This window comes from Bos indicus x Bos taurus, chromosome 9 (genome assembly GCF_003369695.1).
Source record: "Bos indicus x Bos taurus breed Angus x Brahman F1 hybrid chromosome 9, Bos_hybrid_MaternalHap_v2.0, whole genome shotgun sequence".
Taxonomy (NCBI): domain Eukaryota; kingdom Metazoa; phylum Chordata; class Mammalia; order Artiodactyla; family Bovidae; genus Bos; species Bos indicus x Bos taurus.
The window spans coordinates 61,236,034-61,263,335 of NC_040084.1; the positions used below are offsets into that span (position 1 = coordinate 61,236,034).

Consider the following 27,302-nt stretch of genomic DNA (forward strand, 5'->3'; position numbering starts at 1 on the left):
TTCAGCTTCAGCATCATTCCTTCCAAAGAAATCCCAGGGCTGATCTCCTTCAGAATGGCCTGGTTGGATCTCCTTGCAGTCCAAAGGACTCTCATGAGTCTTCTCCAACACCACAGTTCAAAAGCATCAATTCTTCGGCGCTCAGCTTGCTTCACAGTCCAACTCTCACATCCATACATGACCACAGGAAAAACCATAGCCTAATGTCTCTGCTTTTCAATATGCTATCTAGGTTGGACATAACTTTCCTTCCAAGGAGTAAGCGTCTTTTAATTTCATGGCTGCAGTCACCATCTGCAGTGATTTTGGAGCCCAGAAAAATAAAGTCTGACACTGTTTCCACTGTTTCCCCATCTATTTCCCATGAAGTGATGGGACCGGATGCCATGATCTTCGTTTTCTGAATGTTGAGCTTTAAGCCAACTTTTTCACTCTCCTCTTTCACTTTCATCAAGAGGCTTTTTCGTTCCTCTTCACTTTCTGCCATAAAGGTGGTGTCATCTGCATATCTGAGGTTATTGATATTTCTCCCGGCAATCTTGATTCCAGCTCGTGTTTCTTCCAGTCCAGCGTTTCTCATGATGTACTCTGCATATAAGTTAAATAAGCAGGGTGACAATATACAGCCTTGACATACTCCTTTTCGTATTTGGAACCAGTCTGTTGTTCCATGTCCAGTTCTAACTGTTGCTTCCTGACCTGCATACAGATTTCTCAAGAGACCGGTTGGCAAACTGTTCAAATGTTCGGTCTTATGCTTTTGGCCTGCCATTTAATTTGCAGTTAACATGTTAAGATCAAAGTTTAACACTTAAATTGGAGAGGAAGTAAATGGGCTTTGCAATTTAAAATTAAATAATACAGGCTGTCTGTCTAATTACTGTTGTGTGTATATAAAGTGAAAGTGAAGTTGCTCAGTGCTGTCCGACTCTTTGCGACCTCATGGACTGTAGCCTACCAGGCTCCTCCCTCCATGGGATTCTCCAGGCAAGAGTACTGGAGTGGGTTGCCATTTTCCTTCTCCAGGGGATCTTCCTGACCCAGGGATCAAATCCAGGTCTCCCGCATTCCAGGTGGATGCTTTAACCTCTAAGCCACCAGGGAAGCCCATGTGTATATAAGTGATCATGTAATAGATTGAAGCTGTGGGCTTAAAGTGAATTTAAGATTATAAAACTTTAATCACATCTGTTTCATGAATTTAAATTGATGTGATATGAAGAGTATAAAGAAGCTAAGCTAATCCTTTTAAAGAAGTCTGTTGTGCTTTTAGAATCAATACATCAAGGTAAAAATACCTGTTGGGTTGGAATCTTCTATAATGTTGAATGAAAATTTTGATAGTTTCCTTTTTAAATAATATTTATTTATCTTTATTTTTGGTTGCACACGTCTTTGTTGCACCTGGGCTTTCTCTAGTTGTGGTGCGTGGGCTTCTCATTGTGGTGGCTCCTCTTGTTGCACAGGCTCTAAGTGCACGGGCTCAGTAGTTGTGGTACACGAGCTTAGCTGCTCCGCAGCATGTGGAATCTTCCCGGGTCAGGGATTGAAACCATGTCCCCTGCATTGGCAGTTGGATTCTTAATCCACCAGGGAAGTCTGAGAATTTTAATAGTTTTTTATGAACTATGTCTTCCCAGTTATGTGAAGAATATGTTAGGACCGTGTCTTCATTTCAATGATTGTTAACAGCAGAAATAAAACATTAAAAAAAAAGTTAGGTGGTAGTGTTACTGTTTGTGTGTATGTTCTCTTTAATTTGTTAATGTGAAAATAGGAATGACCTTAATTGAGTTCTTTAAATTTCTAGGAAGGTGAGATTAGGTAAAGCTATACTTTTCCTTCAGATACTTTTTGTTTTCAAAGGTTGAAATGTTTGTGTCAGATAAGCAGATTATAGCCATTATGTTTGGAAGTAAAGCTCATGTGTAGGATTAGATTGTTTTATCATCAAATATTGGTCTTTTTGTGAAAGCAGTACAAACAGTGATGTTTTAAGTTATCTGAAACCTTTTTCTGAGATTCCTTAATTTAAGTTGGTAGACTTTAGGTTGTGTTTCCACAGAATTCTAGTCTGAATAGTGGTTAGATTCCAAGCCTAGCCTATAAAGCTTGCTTTTAAGGTAGGTAAGTTACTTACTGTGTGAAAAGTGACAAGATGTACTGTTCCAACACAGGTAACCAAACAAACTATATTGCAACAAATATAAGACATTTATAAAAACTCTGTTTTGACTCATTTAAAAACTCTCTTGAGAAAATGGATTTCATTTTTGTAAGATGAGATAGATTGAGAGTATGATAGAGATTGTGAAAGGGACTCTGTGACACTGATTTTTTATTTGGTCTAGGTGAAAACTCATGACTGTAACGTCTTGTTTTTCATTTTTAAAAATTGTGGTAAAATATGCATAACATACATTTCCCTTTTCTTTAAGAGTTGAAAGAAATGGGGCAAAATGGCTTAAAGAGGACATGGATATACTTTGCAAAAGAAATTACCAGAGATCAAATGTACTGAGCGGTGAGCTAGTGAGAGGAAAAGGCAAAGTGTTCATAAGCCCCCATGAGGAAGGAAGAAAGCTGCAGTTTAGCAGGTCAGCTTTTCTTGTATCGTTTCTGAAGTAAGGTCTGACAGGTGTTGGTGGGCGTGGGGAAGTCTGACTAACTGCTCTTATGTCAGGAAGGTTTATAATTGTATATGGGGAAGTGACTCTAAACTGTGAATTTTCTTTATAAGAAATATTAATATAGCGGAATTTATTTCTCTGCAATCTTGAGAATTAGGTTTCAGGGACTATATACCAGTCCTTTTGGGAATAGATATGAGAGGCAGCGTAGCTGGTACAGAAACAGTAGAGGTTTGGCAGTGAATTCTTATGGGAGGAAAAGATACAAGGGAAGGCAAACTTTGGGCTTAACGTATAGTTATCAAGGACAGGAAATAGATGGCATATCTTTTGGCCTGAGGTTATTGTGTAAAGAGCTAGTGTCATGTAACCGTTTGTATTAAGGATAGGTTGGGGAACGTATTGCAGTGGGGTTCCGTCATGGGCACATTTAACTTATGTGAATTCAACTGTATATAATAGGCAAAATGGAAAAAAAAGAAAAAAAAGCAACCCAAAACCCAGCATATCCATTAGCATTAGATCGACTAGAAGCAGTAGAAATCAACTTTGGCTCATGTAAGCAAAGGGATATGTTAGAAGGCTGACTGAGGAGAACCAGTCTCAGAAAATGGGTAAGAACCAAGGGAGGCCAGGCAGCAAGGACCAGGGCCAAGGTCAGGCACAGGAACACTTGGAAGAGGAAGCCACCTTTGGCGTTTGCTAATGATGCCTCTGCCGTCACTCTGAGTCACTTTTAAGCTATTCCTGTGCCTCACTGTCACTCAAGTTAAAAGTTTTGAAAAGGAAGCATTTGGTTGTCTGACTTAGATTCTGCCTCCAACCTGTTAGACACAGGATAGAAAAATCAGGGCATTTTTGTTTCTAGTATAAAAATGAAAAGCTCCAAGTCCATATGCCATCACTTCCACCCCACTAAACTGAACAGCGACTCCTCCTCCAGTGCTCCATGGATCAATAAATCGAGTGCACCCATTCCTCCTGCCAGAAGCCTGAAAGTCCTCCTCGACTTCTGCCCCTCAGCCCCACTGCCTGTCAGGAGCATAGTATCCTGTCAGCCTGCCTCTTTCATGTCTTGAATTTATCCACTTACACCTCTAAGTGATCACTGCCACTGCATTCCCACTTGGGGTACTGTAAAAACCTCATAATTTCTCTGGTCTACAGATTGGTTCCTACCCTATAGGAGTACACATAATGTAGGGGTGAACTTTGAAAAATGCAGGTCAGATTGTGCTATTACTTAGCTAAAAGCATTTCAGTGGTCTGCTGTTTCTTCACCTGCTGTTTCTGAGCTCCCAGTCCACCCTTTTAAACTGTGCAAACTGTTTCTCAGACTTCCTTGCCACCTCGCGTCCTGTTGAGTTTTACCATGGGGAGCACTAGCAGGAATTTGGAAGGTGAGAGAAGAGACTTCCCTAGTGTTAGTTTCTTTATCCCTTCAGCAGGTGGCAGCAACTTTCACTTCACTCCCAGCTTCTTTTAGCAATCTCAGCACCAACGGTACTGCTCCCTCTCAGACATGCCTGCTGCTGGAGGTGCATTCTAGGCAGAGGAGTGCCACCTGCATTTCCTCACCCACAACGCTGTGTCTTCTCAGCAGTTTGAGCATCCTCCTTCTGTATTCCTCCATAGAGACTGAAACTTGAGATGCTGGGCTCCTCTCCTTAGAGGTCCAGGTCTTAGCCATTTGGTGCCACTTTAGAGCTTTGAGTCCTGAGCTCCATTGACCTCCCCACCTCTTCCATGTTTCACAGTGCCCATCCTCCAAACTCCTGGCCTCTGCTAACATGCCTCTTCCATTTTGTTCCCACAGCCCTCTGGGTAGAGTACCTCCTGCAGTTACGCATCTCTTGATTACCTTCATTTTCCCTTCTTACCTTTTCATCTTCCCAATATCTATGTAACCAGTTTCCTGAATCACACCTCTTGGGTTTGAATTACCCTTTATGGTTTCTGTTTGTCTCAAAAGAGGGATTTTCCACTTTCTAGAATAAAGTTAAAAATAGTTTTCATTAATCACTGAGTCCTTGACTACTTCTGTAGTCTCAAGTTATCTTTCTTCCTCTCTATGCTTCCATATTCTGAATTTGTTGTTGTTGCCAGAGCATGAACCTTCTGTTTTTGTCTCAAGGATATTGCCCCTGGCAGACTGTGTACCAAGCACTGGTTCTCACAACACACTCCTATCCCCTTCCCTTTTCCCTCCCGACCCCACAATGTGTGTTCAGTTAACTCCTGCACAACGCAGGTCAGAGGCAGGATACTATAGAGGTTGTTGAGATAGGCTCTTGTCTAGGTTTTAATAACAGCTTTGCTGTTTTGCCATCTTTATGGCTTTGAGCAGGTTACTGAGTGTGATTTCAGTTTCCTCATCAGGAATACAGGCAGAATAATTTTCTCTACATGGTCAGATTGTTTTAAGACTTAATTGAGTTAACATAAAGTACTTTGACTTTCCTTTGTGCATAGTCATTGCTCACTAAGTGATTATAACCTGCTGTTACCATCAGCTACTTGAGAATCCTTCTGGGATCCTTTCCTGATGTCTGAACTCTGACAGGTTGTACCTTTTGTGTGCTCCTATAGCATCTTGTGCTTCACTTTGGTACTTCCCTGGTGGCTCACTGGTGAAGAATCTGCCTGCTAACGCAGGAGATGAGGTTTCAATCCCTGGGTCTGGTGGAATATCCCTTGGGGAAGGAGACAACAACACACTCCAGTATTCTTGGCTGGAAAATCTTATGGACGGAGGAGCCTGGTGGGCTGCAGTCCATGGAGTTGCAGAAGAGTCAGACACGACTTACCAACTGAACAACAACAACTTCATCTTATGAGTACTTACTGTGTTTGGGATTATTTGTTTAATGCCTTGTTTTCTTGCTAAAGGTATAAAACCATATGAAGTTAGATGAAGAACTTGTGCTGTTTACATTGTTATATTTCTAGCATCTGTGTGTGATACCTGGTTGACCCTTTAGTAAGTATTTAAAAAAATTAATTGGTTAATCCTTTAAAAAGAAAAAACTATAGTTAGTTTGATGGGAATTGGTAAAAGTAGATAGAGATGGTGAAATGAGTCAACTTTTCTGTTTTTATTACCCACTTTGAGTGCTTTATATAGGAGAGGAGAAATACCTGCTAATTTTGAAGCTGCTGTGGTATGACTGGGCTTCCCTGATAACTCAGTTGGTAAAGAATCCGCCTGCAGTGCAGGAGACCCCTGTTCGATTCCTGGGTTGGGAGAATCCCCTGGAGAAGGGAAAAGGCTACCCACTCCAGTATTCTGGCCTAGAGAATTCACAAAGAGTCAGACCAAGGTTTAACATCCCATCTTATTTTATTGCCCAGGGAAAAATGTTTAGACTGTAATTAGACTGTATTTCTATTTTTTGTTTTTTTTTGTAGCTTTAATTTTCACCCCCACCCTGGCTTGAAAAAGCAATATGTGCTTATTTTTTATATTTCTTAAAAGTACAAAAGAGTATAGTGAGGAAAGCAAATATCATTAATAATTCTACCTAGAGATGACAGTTCTTACCATTTTGGTATAGGCTTTCTTGTCTGTTTTACTATTCAGAGTTTTAACTCCCTACCCCTCATACTCATACATTCTGATTTTTAAGTTGCTCTTTCTTCATTTAATATATTGTGAATCTCTTTCTGTATCAATGGATATTAGTGATAAATTTAAATTATAAGATGTTTAAAGACAATTTTACCCTGAGAGTATTAGAAGTGTGAATTAAAATTCTTAAGATGCTATTAGTTACCTATTTTTTAAATCAGTTTTCCTTTTCTTTAATTATGTACTTCCTGAATTGTATTAATATGCTGTTGGTGGTTTTACTTGAATAGTTGTCTCACGTCTCAGTGACTGTCTCGAAGGGTATATACCATAAAACAGTTTATGCGAGGCTTCCCTGGTGGTCCAGTGGGTAGGACTCTGCGCTTCCACATCAAGGGTCATGGGTTCAATCCTTGGTCATGGAACTAAGATCATGCAGGCCTTGTGGCATGGCCTGAATGAGTGAACGAATGCATTTGGCTTTGCTGTTATTTATATGGCTTTGGTATATATATTTTAATATAAAAAATGAATCAGTGCTTTCTAGTTCAGTGAAACTTCTTACTAAGTTTTGTCTTTTAATAAGAATGGATATTATAAAAATAATTTAGTAATCCTGTATATTAGATTTGCAGTTGAAGTTATGTCATGATTAATAAGAAATCATATTGCATTAGTGATCCCCTTTCACTGAAGGTAGAACCATCATTATGTACTATGCCAGCATCTGATGGTACATGGGATGGTTTCATTTGTTTAAAGAATCTATTCATTCAGAGACTTTGGAGTGATATGAAAATATTTCCACATTGCTTGTTTCTTCCCTAACATGAAATAACTTCTTACATTTTGTGGGTATCACATAAAAAAGAACATGTGATTTGAAATGACTGGAATTCAAACCAGAAATCGCATCCCAGAAACTTTTGTTCTAAAGCCTGAAAATTTATATGTGCAGAAGAATCCTGGAATACCAACTGCTAAATAATTTCTATGATATATCTGTAGATGCATGCTGAGTTTCCCATGAACAATCTTTTATAGTGAATTCCATCTTCTAAAGTCCTTTCTTCTTTGGTCTTTTAAACCTGTTTATGCATAAGTATACAGAGATAGTATTTTGAAGTAAAAAGCAAAGTCTGATAGTAAGATGTATATACATATATATTTATGTGTGTGTATACTTATCTCAAATTTGTTAAAAAAATGAATAGAGAATAATTATGACAGAAAAAGCAAATGTACCAGCACCCTAGGATTTAATACTTACTCTGTTTTAACATTATATTTAATTCTGAACTTCTGGGTAACCTGCAAAAAGGGAGATATAATTTCTGTTGTCATCATATGATCAGAAGAGGTAAACTATTTCTTTTTTCTGAATTTTGAAATTCATTAGCGTAAGCCAGCTTTTCTCAGATTGTAAATATGGAATACTAGTTCTGCAGATATTAACAGATATCAGGAATAAGTTTAGGAAATAATGGGCTAAGTTAAATTAATAGGCTTTTCTATGTTTTTTTTTTTTTTTAAACTGGAGGAAAAGTTTAATAACTTGGAAACTGAGTAATTCCTTGTATGTTTTCTTACAACCTTAAATGTTCCTGATTATTTTGCCAGGGAAATACTAAAAGTTAATAATAAACTTTGCAAAGTGCTGGTCTAGATCTTTAAACAATATGATAGATTGTGCCTTCAGTACCATTTTTGCAGGTATCAGAAGGCTTTTTACTTGACCTGTTCTTATGTTGATTTAAATTCTCTTTGAAACACCACCCAGGGCAAGGTTGACTTCTTCAAGAAGACTAGATTCTACCAGGAGTTGCAGCTTTTGGAAAGCACGTGCAGGAGGGCTTTGGGAGCTACGTATTGCTGTTGTTGGCCAGTCTGCTGGCCCTCCAGTTGGTCTGAGTCTCTCAGGTGCACTGTCAGTCTAGACGGAGGCTGATTTTCTTTTTCCAAGTGCAGCCTGAGTCTTCACAATCCTTATCTCCGAGGGCTGCCGCTCTTTTAATATGTAGCAAGGGCAGGAGTCCTCCACCTCCTCCCCAGGGGCCTGCTGGGACTAATTATTTTGAAAACACTAGTAACAGCATGCTTCCAGTCCAGTCCCCAAATGTCTGCGCCTTTGGTCTGTTTTGCTGCTCTTCAGCCTGTTGTCACGCACTTCTGTTCCCTTAATCAGCCCTCCCTTTCCCCTCTCCTGAACTAAAAAGCCTCTTGATGAAAGTGAAAGAGGAGAGTGAAAAAGTTGGCTTAAAGCTCAACATTCAGAAAACTAAGATCATGCCATCTGGTCCCATCACTTCATGGGAAATAGATGGGGAAACAGTGGAAACAGTGTCAGACTTTATTTTTTGGGGCTCCAAAATCACTGCACTACGGATGGTGATTGCAGCCATGAAATTAAAAGATGCTTACTCCTTGGAAGAAAAGTTATGACCAACCTAGATAGCATATTCAAAAGCAGGGACATTACTTTGCCAACAAAGGTCCATCTAGTCAAGGCTATGGTTTTTCCTGTGGTCATGTATGGATGTGAGAGTTGGACTGTGAAGCAAGCTGAGCACCATAGAATTGATGCTTTTGAACTGTGGTGTTGGAGAAGACTCTAGAGAGTCCCTTGGACTGCAAGGAGATCCAACCAGTCAATTCTGAAGGAGATCAGCCCTGGGTATTCTTTGGAAGGAATGATGCTAAAGCTGAAACTCCAGTACTTTGGCCACCTCATGTGAAGAGTTGACTCACTGGAAAAGACTCTGATGCTGGGAGGGATTAGGGGCAGGAGGAGAAGGGGACGACAGAGGATGAGATGGCTGGATGGCATCACTGACTCGATGGACGTGAGTCTGAGTGAACTCTGGGAGTTAGTGATGGACAGGGAGGTCTGGCGTGCTGCAATTCATGGGGTCGCAAAGAGTCGGACACGACTGAGCAACTCAGCTGAACACATCTCTCTGTTTTCTTAGAACACTTGTTTATGGGAAACAAGTTATCTTCTGGAATAATAGCCTCCATGTATGTTTGCTTCCACATCTTCAGTTGAATGTTTCTTCTATCCCCTGGCCTTAACTTGATTCAGCTCCCATCTTTCAGTTGCTGCTGCTTTTTTTCTCATCTGCCTCATGGGTAGGAGATTAGACCGACTTGATCCACATTCCTTCCATTCTCAGTGGTACATCGGGACTATTATTCTTCCACTGTTTCATTTAACAACAAACCAGACAACACAGTGATTCTTCTGTTCCTTTGAAGCTCATGCCTTTCAACTTTCTAATTTATTGCTGTCAATTTTTTCTCATTCTTTGAAGAGTTTGGTGCCTGGATATGATCTCCATTTTCACCCCAAATCTTGCTGCTCTCTGTTTGGTAGTATAGCCTGTCAGTCTGTAATTTCCTCAACTGTGAATTCATCTGGACTTCATTTTTTTATATGGTGTGCAGTAGTGCTCCATTCTTGATGATCCACTAGTTGGGAGTCAGTGACAGTAACTTACATCAATATATCAGTGAATGTATTGACAGTAACTTGGTCATTGGAAGGATGACTAATGACCAAAGTCATTTTAATGTATATGAAGTGAAGTGAAATGAAAGCTGCTCAGTCATGTGCGACTCTTTGCAACTCCATGGACTGTAGCTTGCCAGGCTCCTCTGTCCATGGAATTCTCCAGGCCAGAATACTGGAATGGGTAGCCATTTGCTTCTCCAGGGGATCTTCCCAAGCCAGGTCTCCCACATTGCAGGTGGATTCTTTACTGTCTGAGCCATCGGGGAAGATCAGTTCAGTTCAGTTCAGTCGCTCAGTCGTGTCTGACTCTTTGCGACCCCATGAACTGCAGCACGCCAGGCCTCCCTGTCCATCACCAACTCCTTCAGTTCACCCAGACCCATGTCCATTGAGTCGGTGATGCCATCCAACAGTCTCATCCTCTGTCATCTCCTTCTCCTCCTGCCTTCAATCTTTCCCACCATCAGGGTCTTTTCAAATGAGTCAGCTCTTTGCATCAGGTGGCCAAAGTATTGGAGTTTCAGCTTGAACATCAGTCCTTTCAATGAACACCCAGAACTGATCTTTAGGATGGACTGGTTGGATCTCCTTGAAGTCCAAGGGATTCTCAAGAGTCTTCTCCAACACCACAGTTCAAAAGTATCAATTCTTCGATGCTCAGCTTTCTTTAATAGTCCAACTCTCACATCCATACATGACCACAGGAAAAACCATAGCCTTGACTAGATGGACCTTTGTTGACAAAGTTATGTCTCTGCTTTTGAATATGCTGTCTAGGTTTGTCATAACTTTTCTTCCAAGGAGTAAGCGTCTTTTAATTTCATGGCTGCAGTCACCATCTGCGGTGATTTTGGAACCCCAAAAAATACAGTCAGCCACTGTTTCCAGTATTTCCCCATCTATTTGCCATGAAGTGATGGGACCGGCTGCTGTGATCTTAGTTTTTAAATGTTGAGCTTTAAGCCAACTTTTTCATTCTCCTCTTTCACTTTCATCAAGAGGCTCTAGTTCTTCTTCACTTTCTGAAATGAAATGATTGACTAATGAAAATTTTTATGAACTTGTGTTAAAAAATATTTTAATTCGATAGTAATGAATGATAGTTGTTCCTGAAATGGTGGGATCTGGTTTTATCATTATATTAATTCAAAGAAAGGGGTTAGCTGTTCTGCTCATTGTTGTATGGTAGAAGGTACCCAGGATACACTGAAGTCTGGGCATTTGTTTATCACTTACTCTCTTTTTTCCTACTGCAAAGTGGAGACAGCAGCACCTAATCCGTATAGCTGTTGAGCCAGTAAAATGCAGTAATTACATATATGTGTGTTTGTGTGTTTTATAAACTTTGATGTCTGAAGTTTAATAAAAATTAGAGAATGCCTCTCTCCTAAGATGGGTTATAAGATTGCTTTTGAATATCACATTGTTTCTATAAAAAGTTTTGATTTCTGTATACCCTGTGTTTTTTATAGGAAGCAAAAACTTAAAAAAAAACCAAATTTATTATTTATGGTACTTTAATCTGAATGATGGTGGAGGGGGCACTCTGGTGAACATTATTCCAGGTAGCTATTGCAAGTCTAAGGAAAAACAGTTTAACTGTTATTTCTTATGACCCTATTCTTGACTTATACTGTTAATATTACTTTCTTAATGTTTCATTTACAGGTATATGATGTTGATTGATGGCACAAATGAAGTTTTTATGATTGATAGAGATAATTCAGTGTTTCATGTTTCAAATCTGGAATTTCCATTTCGTAAAGATCTCCGTATGCATTTATCAAATACTCTGTTAGATGGGGTAAGTCATATTTTTATCTTTTTAAAAAAATCAAACATTGCTATTTTTCTTTCTTGTGCAAGTAAATGTGTATTTTTAATAATTAAACATGAAATTTAGAATTAGATCCAGTTTTTTAAAAACTTTTTATTGATATAGAGTTGACAGTTAAAAAATTGAATCTAGTTTTTACTAAGATGTTAAATTTCATTTATTTCATTTCCTACACTTACTGTCACTTGATTGTTGTCTTAGATACAGAATAAGCAAGCAAAATTAAATCTTAATTTTTTTGTTCTTTGTGATTGAAAAAAAAATTTATTGCAAAAGATTCATTTTATTTTATGGTTTTACTTGTTGATCGAATTTTAATTGTGTGATATGACATATCACGCTTCCCTGGTGGCTTAGTAGTAAAGAATCCATATGCAATGCAAGAGGTGCGGTAGACGTGGGTTTGATCCTTGGGTTCGGAAGATCCACTGGAGGAGAAACTGGCAACCCATTCCATTATTCTAGCTTGGAAAATTCTATGGACAGAGGAGCCTGGAAGGCTGTAGTCCATCGGGTCACAAATAGTTGGATGTGACTGAGCACGAACACAGTGATATATCACATTTTCCTTTGGCTGTTTAGCTATATGGATTGATAGTTCTTGTTGAAAGAGGATCGTGCCTTTGAAAGTAGCCACTGTACTTCTACATTTGAATTTTGGAAACTGTTAAGAATTTTCCCATTCAGAAAATCTATATTTAATAATCATAAAATTACTTGATTAAAAATATTTTATCTTTTTCTTATATGAATAGCTTTCTTTTCCCTGATTTTAAAAGTATTAATTCATTGTAAATAAAAATTGAAATAATACAGAACAGTACAAAAAAGTTGATAAAAATCAGCTGAATACCCACTACTGAAGTAATTTCTGTTATCATTTTGATAAACATTATTCCAGAGTTTCTTTCCTGTGTGCCAAAACGTTCAGTCTGACACTTGCTTTTGAAGGATTCATGTTCATGTTAGTAATAGTAACTCAGAACAGAGATTCTTAAACAGTACATGTATCAGGATCTCTGGGGGAAGTTGGGAATCCTTCCAGTCCCAGTAAGATTCTGAGTACAGGTACCTCTGCTCTGGTTGAAAATGAGTGCTCTGGTCAAGTATGTGCCCGCATGGATAGTTATTACATAATTTTGTATGAAAAGATCTGAATGTGTTTTGTAACTTGTCTTTTGTTTACTTAGCAATATATTTTGGACCTTTTTCATATAAAAGTCTGAGTAATAGGCCACTATATATGTAAACACTATAATTTGGGGTTTTCAGGCTATCTTGATTATGAAAATGATAGGGGATAATAGTGGAAAAAATATGATAACCTGTCCTAGACCTAGTGAATTAGACTCTCCCTGGGGCCAAGGTAGGTTGTTTTTTTTTTGTTTTTTTTAATTGGTGGGAAATTACTTTACAACGTTGTGTTGGTTTCTGCCATACAACAACACAAATCAGCTGGAATTATGCACTTGTCAGCTTCAAGTGTCCAAGTGACTCTAATCAGACCAGTTTGCAAACAATTCTATAATTAATTCAGCCAGTCCTTTTTTGGTGGACATTTAGACTTTTTGGTAGCTTTTTGTATTAAAAGACACACTAGAATGCATATTCTTATACCTTTTTCTTTTCACAATTGTGCAGTTTTATAATTAAGATTCTTAGAAATGAGACTGTAATATGCATTTAAAAATCTTTTGATTACAAGTAATTGAAGTCCATCTTAAAGTAACTGAGGAAACAAGAACTAAATTGTCACAAATAATTAGATTTCAGCTTGATTTGCTTCAGACTGGATCTGGGGACTCAAGTGATATTGGCCAGGCACTGTCTTTCTCTCTGTTTGTTTGCTTTACTTGTCTGTTCTCATTGCATGCCGATTCTTTCCACATGGGAGGCGAGTTACATTGCAACCCAAGCAGAAAGGGAATTTTTTCTCCTAGTATCCATATATCGGTCCCAGGGAAGATTCCAGAGGGCCTGGTCTGAGTGACGTGTAAATCCAAGGAAGAATGATGGTGGAGGCCAGGAGCTCATTGGTGGCAGTACCACTTGTAGTACAAGAGGAGCAGTCCTTGCAGGGAAGGGGCAGTAACAGGCTATACTGTACTGTGGGGACTATGCTGGATTCGAGAGCATTGCCCATTTTAAACATTGACATGTATGATTACCACTCTTCTTTCCAGAAAGTTTGAACAAATGTATGGTTCTGCCAACCATATGTAAAGGATCTGTATACTGGGTTTTTAAAATTTAAAATCTTCTAATTTTAAATGACTCTTTCATTTTAGGGGATAATATATAGCACAGTGGTTAAGAGCCCTGACTCTAACTGATAGTGCCTGATTGGCTCCAAAAGTTATGACATGAGGGCCCTCCTATGGTTTACTTGGTTTCCTCATCTGTAATGAAGTTAGGCTAAGTTCTTGGTGCTCCTGTGAAGATTAAGTTGGATGGGTTATAAAGTGCTGATAATAGTGTCCGATACATAGTGATATTTACCTCTTAATTTATGTGAATTGTTAAGGACGTTTAACATTTTTCACTTATTACTGTATTTAGTATGGTACAGAGTTAGGGTATTTCTTTTGTGAGTTGCCCATTCAGATCTTTTACACATTTTTCTATTGGATATTCATCTTTTTCTTACTGGTTTATGAGATGTTTTGTTTATTGAGGTATTGCTTTATGACCCATATTTTATAAAAATGTGTTTTTAATTTTTTTCTAGTGTTTTCTGTGGCACAAGTATTATGAACACTTTTTTTAAAAAATTTTTGTTGGAATACCATTGATTTTAAAGTGCTGTGTTCATTTTAGGTGTCCAGCAAAGTGAATCAGTTACACACACACACACACACACACACACACACCCCCTACTGTTTTTTAGATTCTTTTCCCATGTAGATCATTAGAGAGTATTGTGTTCCCTGTGCTATACAGTAGTTTCTTATTATCTTTTTAATATATAGTAGTTAAACACTTTGGTTTTTAATATTTGGCTTTTGTGCCATTTTAAGAGATATTTTTACTTAAGAATTACTATAATACTCACCTGTATTTCCTTCTAATACTTATGATTTCATTTGTAAATTTAAATACTTGATCTATCCACAATATATTTTGATAAAAGGAATAAGGTAGGGATACAGTTTTATGTATTTCCCAATGTCTAAGCTATTGCCCCAGCATCAGTCAGCCAATCTGATTTTTCCTTTTAAATTACATACGTCATTTTTAAATTATGTATAGGATTTCCGTATATCTTTGTTTCTTGATTCATTTTCCTATTCTGCTAATATTTAGGACTTATGGTGGTAGTTTTAGGTTGACTTAAATGCGATAACTTTAGCATACAATTTAATGTCTGATAGTGCAAGAATACCCAATATTCTGGCTCTTCTGAAGTTTGCCACTTAGATTTTATTCTTTTTTTAGCTTTTGGGTGAACAAGGCTATTTGAAAAGGGAGGCTGAACTAGTATGTTACACTCTGAACAAGAAACTGCTTGTGTTTTTCTCTGCAGAGTGATCTCTGGTAGGCTTGGTTCTGCACTCTTTATGTTTCTGTTTGCTCTGTTTGGTTGTGTCGTTTATCTGTCTGCCACACCTTCACTATTTTTCTTTGGAGGGAAAAGGAACTCTACATCTTTCTTATGACTTCCCACAACTTTTAAGTCTCTTTTCTACCGAGATACTACTCATGTTCTTTAATATTTCTTCACTTTTTTCAACATTAAACCTTTTTCACGAGGTAGATTAAATTATATCTGACTAATAGTCTCTGGAATTTGTATGAGAATGCTTTCTGTCTTAAGATGAAATTTGCTCCTCTAGTTTGGAGTTGTACTAGCAGGTAGATATTGGAAGACTAGGGAGTAGCTTGTGAATGTTTGTTTAAACTCTCAATGATAGAAATACCCTCATGAAAAACACATGCATAAAATATGTATTTATTTGTTTAACAGAGGGAGTACCACTTTCTAAGTGACCTGAATGCTTATTGCCCCTATCTCATATGCTTTAAAAAAAATTTACCGGTTATATATTGGCTTGTGCTGGCCAGAAGATGGATGACTGTGATTGGAAAATGAGATGGTTTGAATTAGTCACTTGTGAGGTATAGTTTTAAGTGCTTAGAAGGTTCAGGATGTTGTGTGAGGTCTGAGGTTGTTCTGAGGTTGTATGGAAAAGAGCAGAGGACATAAGATCAAAGAAAATTTTCGATGGGGCCTAATGAGTGATGATAGCAGTCCAGGTTGAGACGATGACTGGGCCAGGTACCAAAGAGTAAGAAAGAAGGAAAGAAACTCATGTAGTTGGTTGAGACTGAGTAGCAACAAACAGAGACTGAACAAAGAGTAACTATAGTCACAGAGTTACCTATACTCTGTGAGGCTACTAGTAAATTTTCATTCCTCTGACAGTGTGTGTATTAAAATACTTTACATGTACACGTAAACTTGTTAACATATTTGTGTGTGCGCGTGTGCATGTGCACACACATACCCCTTGTGGTTGACAGAGCCACTACATAAGATTGGAAATACTGTTCACTGCACATCTCCAGGGTGCGCCATTCTTGTCCTGGTTGATGTGACAGGCGTCCCTGGAGTTGTGCTGTCCATAATCTGCATCACCAACACCACAGCAGTGGTAATTAGTTCATGGGACAGCAAGAACATTTATTTTGATATTGTTACTTTCATTTTATCTAAGTTCCATTTTTTTTTTTTTTTGCATTGTGATTCATAAAATAAAAGGAAGAGGAAGACTCTTAAGTTACAGTGTTTGCCAAAGCTTAGTGTAGTTTTTCATTCCTGTCATGTGCCGTGCCAAAGAGTGCAGGCAGTGCTTAGAAGATTGAGGAGAAGGCCTCACCTTGGAGACACTGTACTTCTTTGGGGAGGGATGGAGAATGATAGGTGAGGAATAAAACAATAATCTGATGATGGGTATTTAAAACAAGTTCTAGGGTGGTTTAGAGGAGAAATGAATCATATCTAATTAGTAACTAAAGATGGTTTATAAAGGATTTGGCATTAGATTATGGGAGGATTTCTATAGAAAGAGACTTTGGTTGGACATGAGCCAAGGGTATTCCAGGTAGAAATAATGCTTAAAATTTAGATGTTTAACCCTCTGCAGATTTAACTTAGCAATACTATTTATTTTTACCCCAAACTTGGATAACTGAGAGCAACATAATAGACTCTTATGAGATTTAAAAATAGCAATATGATTCATGATGTCATTTACTTGGATCAGAATTATAGCTACCATATCTGTTTTTCCACTTAGTTAATTAAAACAGCCCTCTTTAGTTTCCTGTTTCTTCTACATTTTCATTTGCAAATTGTTTTTGTAAAATTCCAAATCCAAGAATAACTCAAACTACCTAATTGTCTGGCTGTCAGATATGAGTGTTGAGGCTTTTGTTTTGCTCTCTAAATTATGTTCTTTGACCTACAAAATGTGGAAAATTGGAGTTTAGAAATACGGCATTAATTCACTTGAAACAAATCAGTAAAATTCAATCAATTTTATACTGAGGATAACAGGAGAATATAACAGTTAATCATTAAAGTTAATAACAAAAATCCTGGGAAAATGACGTGTCTTTTCATCTGTTAATTTTTTATAAAAGTATATGAATGCTTGTTAAAACTTTAGAAAGTCTGTGTGTTATAAAATAGAAGAAAACTCAGCTATCGAGATTAAGTTTTAACCTTTTGATGTGTTTCCTTTTGTCATTTTGTTATGGCTGTATTTATAGAATGTGTATAATCAACACGTATATAGCTCACATTTAATATAGGCTGTATGCCAGAGGTTCCTTCCTTTTCCTTTCATCTTAAGAACTGATTTTCGGATTTCTTTTTCAAATTTAACTTTATTAAGAAAGTTGAAATATAATCACGATTCTAAAAGTGTATAAGTTAGTGGTTTTTTGTATTTGTAAGATTGTGTGACGACTTTATTGTTGTTGTGTAGTCACTAAGTTGTGTCCGACTCTGTTTTTTGTGACCCCACGCACCCTGCCAGGCTCCTCTGTCCAGGGTATTCTCCAGACAAGAATACTGGAGTGGGTTGCTATTTCCTTCTTTAGGGAATCTTCCCAACCCAGGGATCCAACCTGCCTCTCCTGCTTTGGCAGGTGGCTTCTTTACTGCTAAGCCACTAGGGAAGCCCTGTGCAACCACTGCTGGTAATTCCAGAACATTTTGTCACCTAGATGTACTGTGATAATTAGAAACAAGTGGGCCTTATCTAAAAGCATTTCAAAGAATGGGTTATCTTTGAGATAAGCTTTGAAGGCCCCAAGATTTCCATGGTTATTTCCTCTCATTAAAACTCTCATTGGTTCTTCAAAGTACTCAACTTAATATTGCCAAAATACTCAATTTAATATTCCTTATATCTGGGCCATGCCAAGTCTTTAGCATCATCTTTGACTGTGAGCCGTTGAAACCGTAAGTCCTACCTATTACTGAACCTTAGATTTTTACCCCTTTTTTCATTCTTAGGTTGTTTCATACAGGAGGGTAAATCTAGGCCCTGTTTCTAAAATTTGATCATAGGAGAAAATCTATTTTCCCTTCTTCACTAGATTTTATTTATTTATTTTAAGTTTTTATTTATAAGTGTGGTTAAAAAGAATCCAGTTCAGTAGTGGTAACTATATGCACACTGTGGTGCAGCAGATCTCCATACCTTTTTTATCCTGTAAAAGTGAAACTGTCTACCAAGTTAAACAGCTTCTCATTATCCCCAGTCTGTGGCAGTCACCATTCTACTTTCTATGAATTTAAATCCTTTGGATACCTTATATAAGTGAAATCATGTGTTATTTGTCTTATTATTACTGGCTTATTTCACTTAACATAATATCCTCAAGGTTTATGCATGTTGTAGCATGTGCTATATTTCCTTTTCAAGGCTGAATAATATTCCACTATCTGTCCATGCCACATTTATGTATTCATTCATCTGTTGATGAATATTTGGGTCCCTTCTCTTAGCTGTTGGAATAATGCTGATATATACAATGGGTGTATAAATATCTCTTCAAGATATTATTTTTAATTCTTTTGGATGTATACCCAGAAGTGGGATTGCTGGGTCCTGTTGTAGTTCTAATTTTAATTTTTTGAGAGAACTGCTGTACTTCTCTCGTACTGGTTGCTCCATTTTACAATCCCACTAACAGTGCAGTTCAGTTTTCTTAACTAAGTTTTAGGCTTAAATGTTTTTTATGTTTACTCACTTTTCTGTACCCTAGAGCAATAGTGACAGCTGTGGGGATGGGGGACATTGTGATGAAGCCTAGGTATTGGGTTTTTGTTAGAATCCCTGGGTTCTATTCTCTTTTAAAAACTGTGGGTGAAAGTTTTCTTCAGCTAGTTGGGAGCCATAGTTTATTCTAGTAACTCAGATTGTTTCTTTAGCATGGAGTCCCGTAGCCTTTATTACAGTGTTCTGCTATTTCAATTATTCTTCAGTCTGAAGAGGGGAAAAAGACAAGAAGAACCACTGAGTTTGGTCCTCTATATTTGAGTGTAATAGTGACAGTTATCAAGAATTTGTCATCTACGAATAGGGCTTTTGGGGGTTTAGTGGGCTTGGGGCTGAATCCTGCTGTGCCTTTTGTTTTACTAGAAGTTTGGTAGTTTCCATGGCTGTCAGTTTTTAAAGTTTACTGGTTTGTTTATTCCTTTTTACTTGTTTTGTTTGCTGGTAACAAACTGTCTTTTTTGTTATTTTTAATGTTTGAAGAATATATGTATTTACTCATTTCATCAGGTAATTTCAGAGGGAAGTTCTGTGATGTCTGTTCTCTGAACCTCTAAGTCCACATAACTTCCATCCACCCATTTTTGAAAAGATTAATTGAAACCTGTTATTGGTACTGCCTTGTTGGCTCATAAGATTCTCAGATACTTAAATAAAAACATTTCACTAAGCAGTTTAAGAAAAGTAATTTATGTTGTGTTATATTCAAGATGATAACCATAAATAAATGTCAGTAGTGCAGCAAACAAAATTTGAGAAAGAAACCAATTGGTAATAATTCCTTAAAACTGGAAAATATATCTGTCCTAAATCAATGTATTCTTTGTAATTTTAGATGGTTGTGTGTGAATATTTCATCGTGAAATTAGATAACAAGTAGCTTGCTTACTTTCCTAGGAGGAATATGAAGGAAGAAAAAGAATTTTAGGTTAAAACCTAGTATTAAGAAATAAAATTTAAAAAATTTTACTTTTATACCTATAATTACCCTTTAGTGTCCTTTATCTCTTTTCTGTCAGTGTGCGGAATTTAACTTCTTTTCACTTAATGGAGTATAATATCATATTCTCTTGCACTGTTCCTTTGATCATAGTAGAGGGATACAGAACCAAGAAAGACTGTATGGGTCACATGGAGATTTAATCTATAATAAGGGTACCGTTTATTACCTATAGATGATTAAAGTAATTGGCATATGACACAATGTAAAACAATAATGATTTAACAAAGTTAACTTTTTAAATGTTCCTGATATTTGGAATTTAAAATTTGTAGTCTCTTTTTCCTAATAGTTGTTTAGTAATCCAAATACCATGAAATGTAGCATAGTAATTCACATATAAAAAAATAATGAAATATTGTCATGATTTTATTACAACACAGAATATATTCATGATGGGGCTTTTTGAGTTGCTGACAGTCTATAGATTTCATTTGCATATAAGTGTGTACACTTTGAAATTTCATCAAGTTGTATATTTCTGCTTTATGTACTAGTTTGTATGACTGTTATATTTTAATCAAACTAAAGAAATTGCTATTAAAATATGAATAAAGTTACCTTTTTTTTTCTCTTTCAAGGAAATGATTATTGACAGAGTTAATGGACAGGCCGTTCCTAGATACTTGATATATGACATAATTAAATTCAATGTAAGTACTTTCTATAATTTATAAAATAAAAATTGTCAATGAGATAATTGGTTTTTAACAAATAAAAAGGATGATTGCTTTAGAGATAGTAGGAAAGAAAAATGATGAATCTATCAAGTTACTCGTTTGACACCTTGTTAATACTTTTACATCTCCTTTTCTTTCTCTATATTACCTAACATTTTGCACATTTCTTGTCTTTGAAGTCTTTAGGAACTTCAAGTGAGTATAATTGTGATAAAATAAGATAGTATTTTGTAAAATGGAAAATTGTCAATTTTAGCTATCTTGTACTGGATTTTAAAAAGTCTCCAAATTTTATTACTGTCTATCATTTAAAAAGAGAGAAACTGACTATGAGTGTTGGTTGTATAACATGGAGGCAGAAAGATGCAGAAAGAAAACAAAATGTAAAACTACCTTTTGTAAATAAATAAAAAAGTAGGAATTATATTCTCTACCTATTTCCTACAATTTTAGACTTATCTGTAATCTGCCTGTTAATGCTGAATTATGGTATAATGACTAAATTATTTAGGCAGTACAAGATGACTTCTGTAAATGCAAGAAGTTCTCTCAATAGTGTATATCCATGAAAGGGTATAGTTGTTCCTCTAGATATTTTATTCAAATTGCATAATCACTTAGTATTCAGACCAGCAATTAAGCAATTAAGACTTTGGGAATTAAAAGTATTAAGTTTTAAGGCTTTGAAGATTTGTAACAAAATTTTTAAAAAGTTCTTTTTGGGGGGATATACATTTTAAATTAAGACTTTGGGAATTAAAAGTATTAAGTTTTAAGGCTTTGAAGATTTGTAACAAAATTTTTTAAAAGTTCTTTTTTGGGGGATATACATTTTAAATTGCACTATTAAGATTCAGGATTGTATTAATCCAGATTACTTTTTCTCAGAAATTTTCAATTACATATCTCATTTTTTGTTAAATTTCTATTTCAAACAGAGTTTCAAATTTAAGAAACCGAAGGTCAGAAACCAAATTTTAATTTTGTTGTCTACTATATTCCTCAAGAATAATGCGTCCCGGGATTGACTTATTCTCATCACCAATCTTGGATAATGTTCAGTGGACCATAATGAGATGTAAAGAGTGGGGGTGGCCTTGTTTCTTTGTGATTGGGGGCACACTGTCTCCTTTGCCTCCTTGTTAAATGTTAAAGTTTAACATTTTCAGTTTTACTCCATTTTCTTTTTAATAAGGATTAAATCATTACAGATTTAGTAGAAGTTTCTTATGCAAACCTCTCTCATTCCATTCATGATCCCCCTTATCCAGAAGCAGCTTCTACCCTGAAGTTGCTATTTATTATTCCCATGAATGTTTTTAATACCTTTACTCACTTTAATTAATTAGTATTTTATTACAGTGTGTGAATAAACAGCATTCATCTTTTCCCCCTCTTTGATGGACACTTGGGTTTCCATACTTTGCTGTTATGCTGCTGTTGCATGGAACAGTTTTATATACCTTTTATTGTGCATGTGTGTCCAAGCGTCTCTAAGACAGCTCTCATTCTTGGGATATGATCACCTGTGCTGTGCTTAGTTGCTCAGTCGTGTCTCTTTGTGATCCCATGAACTGTAGCCCACCAAGCTTCTCTTCTCTGTCCATGGCATTTTCCAGGCAACAGTACTGGAGTGAGTTGCCATGCCCTCTTCCAGGGAATCTTCCCAACCTAGGGATTGAATCCAGGTCTTCCACATATAGGTCAAAGAATCCAGGTGGATTTTTTATCGTCTGAGTCACTGGGGAAGCCGTGGTCACCTGGGAAGCGTTTTAAAAAATGCAGTCCCTCATCCCTACATCGTGGAGATTCTGATTGCATTGGTGACTACAGCTTTTTTGTTGTGCTGCTACATTCCCCTCAGGAGTAGTTGTACCACTTTATCACAGTTGATATTTTCAGACTAAGATTTTTGGTAACTGGATCATTTTGTTTTCCCCCGGTTACTAATGAAGTTAACCATATTTCTTTTTCTTTAATTTTCAGATTTTTATTTTTACCTATTTATTTGTTTCGGGCTGCCCTGGGTCTTCATTGCTGGGTGCAGGCTTTCTCAAGCTGCAGTAGAGCAGGATACTGTCTAGTTGTGGTGCTCGGACTTCTCATTGCAGCGATTTCTTTTGTTGCGAAGTGTGGACTGTAGGGTGTGTGGGCTTCAGTAGTTGCGGCTCACGGTCTCTAGAGTGCTGGCTCAGTAGTTGTGCACAGACTTTGTTGCCCTGCAGCATGTGGGATCTTCCCACACCAGGGATTGAACCCATGTTCCTGAGCTTCCCTGGTGGGTGGTTCAGATGGTAAAGAATCTGCCTGCAATGCAGGAGGCCCCGCTCTGATCCCTGGGTCAGGAACATCCCTTGGAGAAGGAAATGGCAACCCATTCCAGTGTTCTTGCCTGGAGAATTCCATGGACAGAGGAGCCTGGTTGGGCTATAGTCCATGGGGTTGCCAAAGAGTCGGCCACAAATGAGTGACTAACACTTGGCCCTGCTTTGGCAGGCAGGTTCCCAACCACTGGACTACTGGGGAAGTTTGAAGTTAAGCATATTTCATGTTTATTTTTACTTGCTTGAATTTTTCTTTTGTGATTTAATTGCAAGTTCAAATAATCTTCTAATAGTTATCCTTCCTGGATTCTAATCCTTTCTTAGTTATATATGTGGCAAACAATATGTTTTCCAAATTAATATCTATTGAGGCACAGAATTTTTTTCATTTTAGTGAAATCAAAGTCACCGGATCTCCAAGTTTGTGCTTTTGTGTCTTGTTTAGGAAATTCATCTATATTTTGCTGTAAAAATGATGAATTCATGGTTTTCATCTCTAGGTTTATAATCATTCATTCAATAAGTATTTATTGAGTGCCTGTTACTATTTTTTATTGGTTTTAATGTCACATTTTTCACATTTCTGATAATAAGATATAATTGAAAGCATCATATGTTTAATTCTTTAATTTACCATGGAGCTTTCATTGATGGTTTCATTTAGGGCTTCATGGTGACTCAACTGGTAAAGAATCTGCCTGCAGTGCAGGAGACCTGAGTTCCATCCCTGGGTTGGGAAGATTCCCTGGAGAAGGAAACAGCTACCCACTCCACTATTGTGACCTGGAGAATTCCATGGACTGTATAGTCCATGGGGTCACAAAGAGGCAGACACCACTGAGCGACTTTCACTTTCACTGATGATTAACCACTTTGTTTATTTTGATTTATCAAATCAAGGTCACTATGAGAAAAAATTTTTTGAGATAATAGTTTAAAACTTTTTAATTCCTTAGTTTACTATTTTGTCAAGCAGTAATTTCATTGATAATTTTTTGTATGTCAAGTATTATTCTAGGTATCAGGAATACACAGAAGACTAGGACATGATTTCTTGCCTCCAGGGAATTTATGATTTAGTGTACTGACCTCCAAAAAAGGCTACTTTCTCAACAGTTCATTGGGATTTGAAAAGAAGAAAGATTTATTCTTAATCTGTTATTCAGTTTTTGTCTGTTTTATAATATACAGTTGTGTATATATGCAATTTATTAGAGGCTAATATGCATGTATTATACACAATTGTTAGGATATGTGTTTAGATTGAATGCAAAATTAAAAGAAACTTGTTGTGCACTTATGAATGGGGATGTAAATTAAAGAAATAATTATAAAAGTTTCATAAGTATAATATCAAAGATATTAGGGAGAAATAGGGAAGTATATGGGAGATATATGAGAGGTAACAGAGAGGTGAACATATTCCAGGTTACCCTGGGTATAGTTGAGTCATTTGAAGTGTGGAGTTGTAGACAGAGAAAGTGACCCATTAATTTTGAAGGAGTGAGCCTAAGAGGTCAGGAGCATTAGATGGACATTTGCGTACTTGATATGTGGTGAGATGTGGGATGTAGTAGGAAATGAGAATGGATTGGTGGTTGGAAGCCAGATTACTTGAATAAGGCGTTTTAGCTCAGTTCTGTATAAAATAGGATACCGCTGAAGGGTTTTAGTTATGTTAATGATATGATCATACTTTAATTGTTTTGAAAGATAACTCCACTGGCAGTGTGGGTAGTGTTTTGACCTAAGAAAGAACTCAAAACACGGAAGACTATTGAAAAGTCAGTAGTCTGAGTGCTTCCTGTAGTCTATTCTCCATAATTCAGCACATCTATTAGGAACTTCCTTTATCATGGGTAACACAGATTTGAAGGTGAACTTACTTTCTATCTATAATTTTTAGATTATTTTATTTCTTAAAAAGAAGCCTTGCTTGTTTCACTGTAATTTTATAGGAGTCTGAACTCATCTAATAAATGAACCTGACATTTTAGGTTTTTCAACCTTGTTGATGACATAGGTGACGTGGAAAAGATTGCAGATGGACTACATGGTTATTTACTAACTACCATTTCCTCAATAAACATCTGTTACAAACAGCTGTATGCCATTATATAAAGGGAACATATTCTATCTCATATCTAGCTCTCATTCACTTTGTTTTGCTCTGTATTTTTTGCTGAGTATCAAAATTGTCATCCTTCCAAAGTTGAGAAAAAGTCATCCTTGAGGCGTATTTAATGGGGTGTATTTAATTTCACAGCTTAAGCAAGTGTTGTCCCCTCTTTGTAAACAATAGGTTGGGTAAATGTTAGGTTGAGTAATATAGATTAGAGAAGAGGAAGAAGGCAGAAAAGATAGGGAAAATGCTGGGAAGGGTATCTAATTCTGAAGTAAAGAAGAGAGTACTTGGTATCCTATTGAGGTGATGCTGCTTATCTGGACCATTACTGTCATCCAAGTGAAGTGTTACAGCTATATTTGTATATCCACTTAGGAGAGGGCAGACCCCTATCCTCAACTCATACAAAAGCATTACGTGTGCTTTTTATTTCATCATTCAAACCATGTATATATATCACATATGTATGCCTCTGGCTGCATGCATGCTCAGTCATGTCCAGCTTTTTGCAAACCCATGGACTGTGGCCCATCCTTTGTTCATGGAACTTTCCAGGCAAGAATGCTGGAGTGGGTTGCCATTTCCTCCTCCAGGGAATCTTCCTGATCCAGGGATCAAACCCATGTCTCCTGTGTCTCCTCCATTGGCAGGTGGATTCTTTACTACTGTGCCACCTGGGAACCTCATCATATATGTATACCATATTATATATACTGTGTATATACATATGGAGGAGTGGATTACTTTCTTTTTTGAATGTATTTTATAAACTGTTCTTTATTAGTTTTCAGAGTTGGTAATGTGTTTCTTTAATAAATATCTTCTTCTTGATGGCTGTAAGGTGTTAGCATTTTAAACAACAAAACGATGATTTTTTTTTTTTTGCTTATTTTGGCGTGTTGTTTACATATACTTTCCTACCTACTTGGATTTTAGTTTTTACGCAGGTTTTACTAATTCATATAAATAATAAAAGTGATTAGTGAGTATATTAATACTTTAATTAAGATGTGAAAGCTTTGGCTCTAAAATTTGTATTTGAGGAGATTTATGTCATTCCATATTCTTTTATATATTTATAATTTAAATAATTCTGTGTATGTGTATTTGCATGTTTAGGTATGCTTCTATCATTAGTCTTTCAGGGCTGGCACGTACAGTGGTGCAGGATGTGCATTGGGCAGCTCCAAAGGACGCTGTTTATATAGACTGCTATGTATAGTGTGACAGCCTAAATAACTATGCTGATACAATAGTTTTTAGTGTTGAAATTTAAATAATTGTCTGGTTTAATTCAGGCACAGCCGGTTGGAGATTGTGATTTTAATATTCGTCTTCAGTGTATAGAAAGAGAAATAATAAATCCTCGACATGAAAAAATGAAGACAGGGCTCATTGACAAAACACAGGAACCATTCAGTGTCAGACATAAGCCATTTTTTGACATCTATACTTCAAGAAAGGTAAAGTTTTCTAATTAGTACTTACAGTGTATCAAAATTTAACTTGTGAAAGGAATATGAATGACATTTTGAGGCCCTCTTGTCTTGATTTTTCCAGAAATTACTTGAATATAGCACTGTTTTGGACAGACATGTAAAATCTCAAGTCTGCAAATTCACAAAATTCTGTTTTTTTTTAAATTTAAATATAATCGATTTACAATGTTGTGTTAGTTTCGGGTGTACAGCAAATTAATTCAGTTGCATATATATGTATATATATTCTTTTTCATTATAGGTTATTGTATAATGTTGAATATAGTTCTTTGTGCTGTACAGTAGGTCATTGTTTATCTACTTTATCTTGGTAAGATTTTAGTGATGAAAACTTAAGTTCCTTGTTTCTCATAATAGTATTTGATTCATGGTGGTTGGTTTATGTTTTTTAAAAAACTGTGAAGAGAATAGAATTATATAAAGTGAAAATCACCTGTTAGGCCTTCTGAAGGTCAACAGTGTTTAGTGTGTAGTCTTTAAAAAACTAATTTATATATATGGATGTATATATATACATGGAGAGTTTTCTTTTGTTATTGCTTTTTTGTTGTTTTGACACTGAAAATGCATCATACTAAATATTCTGGATTTATTTCACTTAACAGTACTTGGAAATACTTACTTGGAAATATTTCCATGTCATGCAAAGAGATTTGTAATTGCTGCATAGTATTTGACAGTAAAGATGCACCATGGAATTATTATGTTTCAGAAGAGGGGTGGTTAGGATAGAAGAATACAGGAAATAAAGCAACATGAGCAATTACATGTTTTAAATTTTTTTCTGGTATAATCTCACATGTTGGATGATGTAAGTTTGTGTTGTATTTGGACTGCTT

The 27,302-nt window shown here is 36.6% G+C and overlaps 1 protein-coding gene across 2 annotated transcripts in view; it reads left to right on the forward strand.

Annotated features, from left to right (window-relative positions):
- The window catches only part of RNGTT (RNA guanylyltransferase and 5'-phosphatase), a 232,613-nt gene that overhangs the window by 60,465 nt on the left and 144,846 nt on the right, over positions 1–27,302 (forward strand). Inside the window, exons 9-12 of one of the 2 annotated variants that reach the window (XM_027551416.1) lie at positions 2,439–2,597; positions 11,378–11,513; positions 20,417–20,488; positions 26,263–26,427. In XM_027551416.1, the coding sequence (XP_027407217.1) occupies positions 2,439–2,597; positions 11,378–11,513; positions 20,417–20,488; positions 26,263–26,427 (532 nt within the window). The remainder of the gene's footprint in view (positions 1–2,438; positions 2,598–11,377; positions 11,514–20,416; positions 20,489–26,262; positions 26,428–27,302) is intronic. The other variant, XM_027551417.1, reaches the window with a different exon arrangement.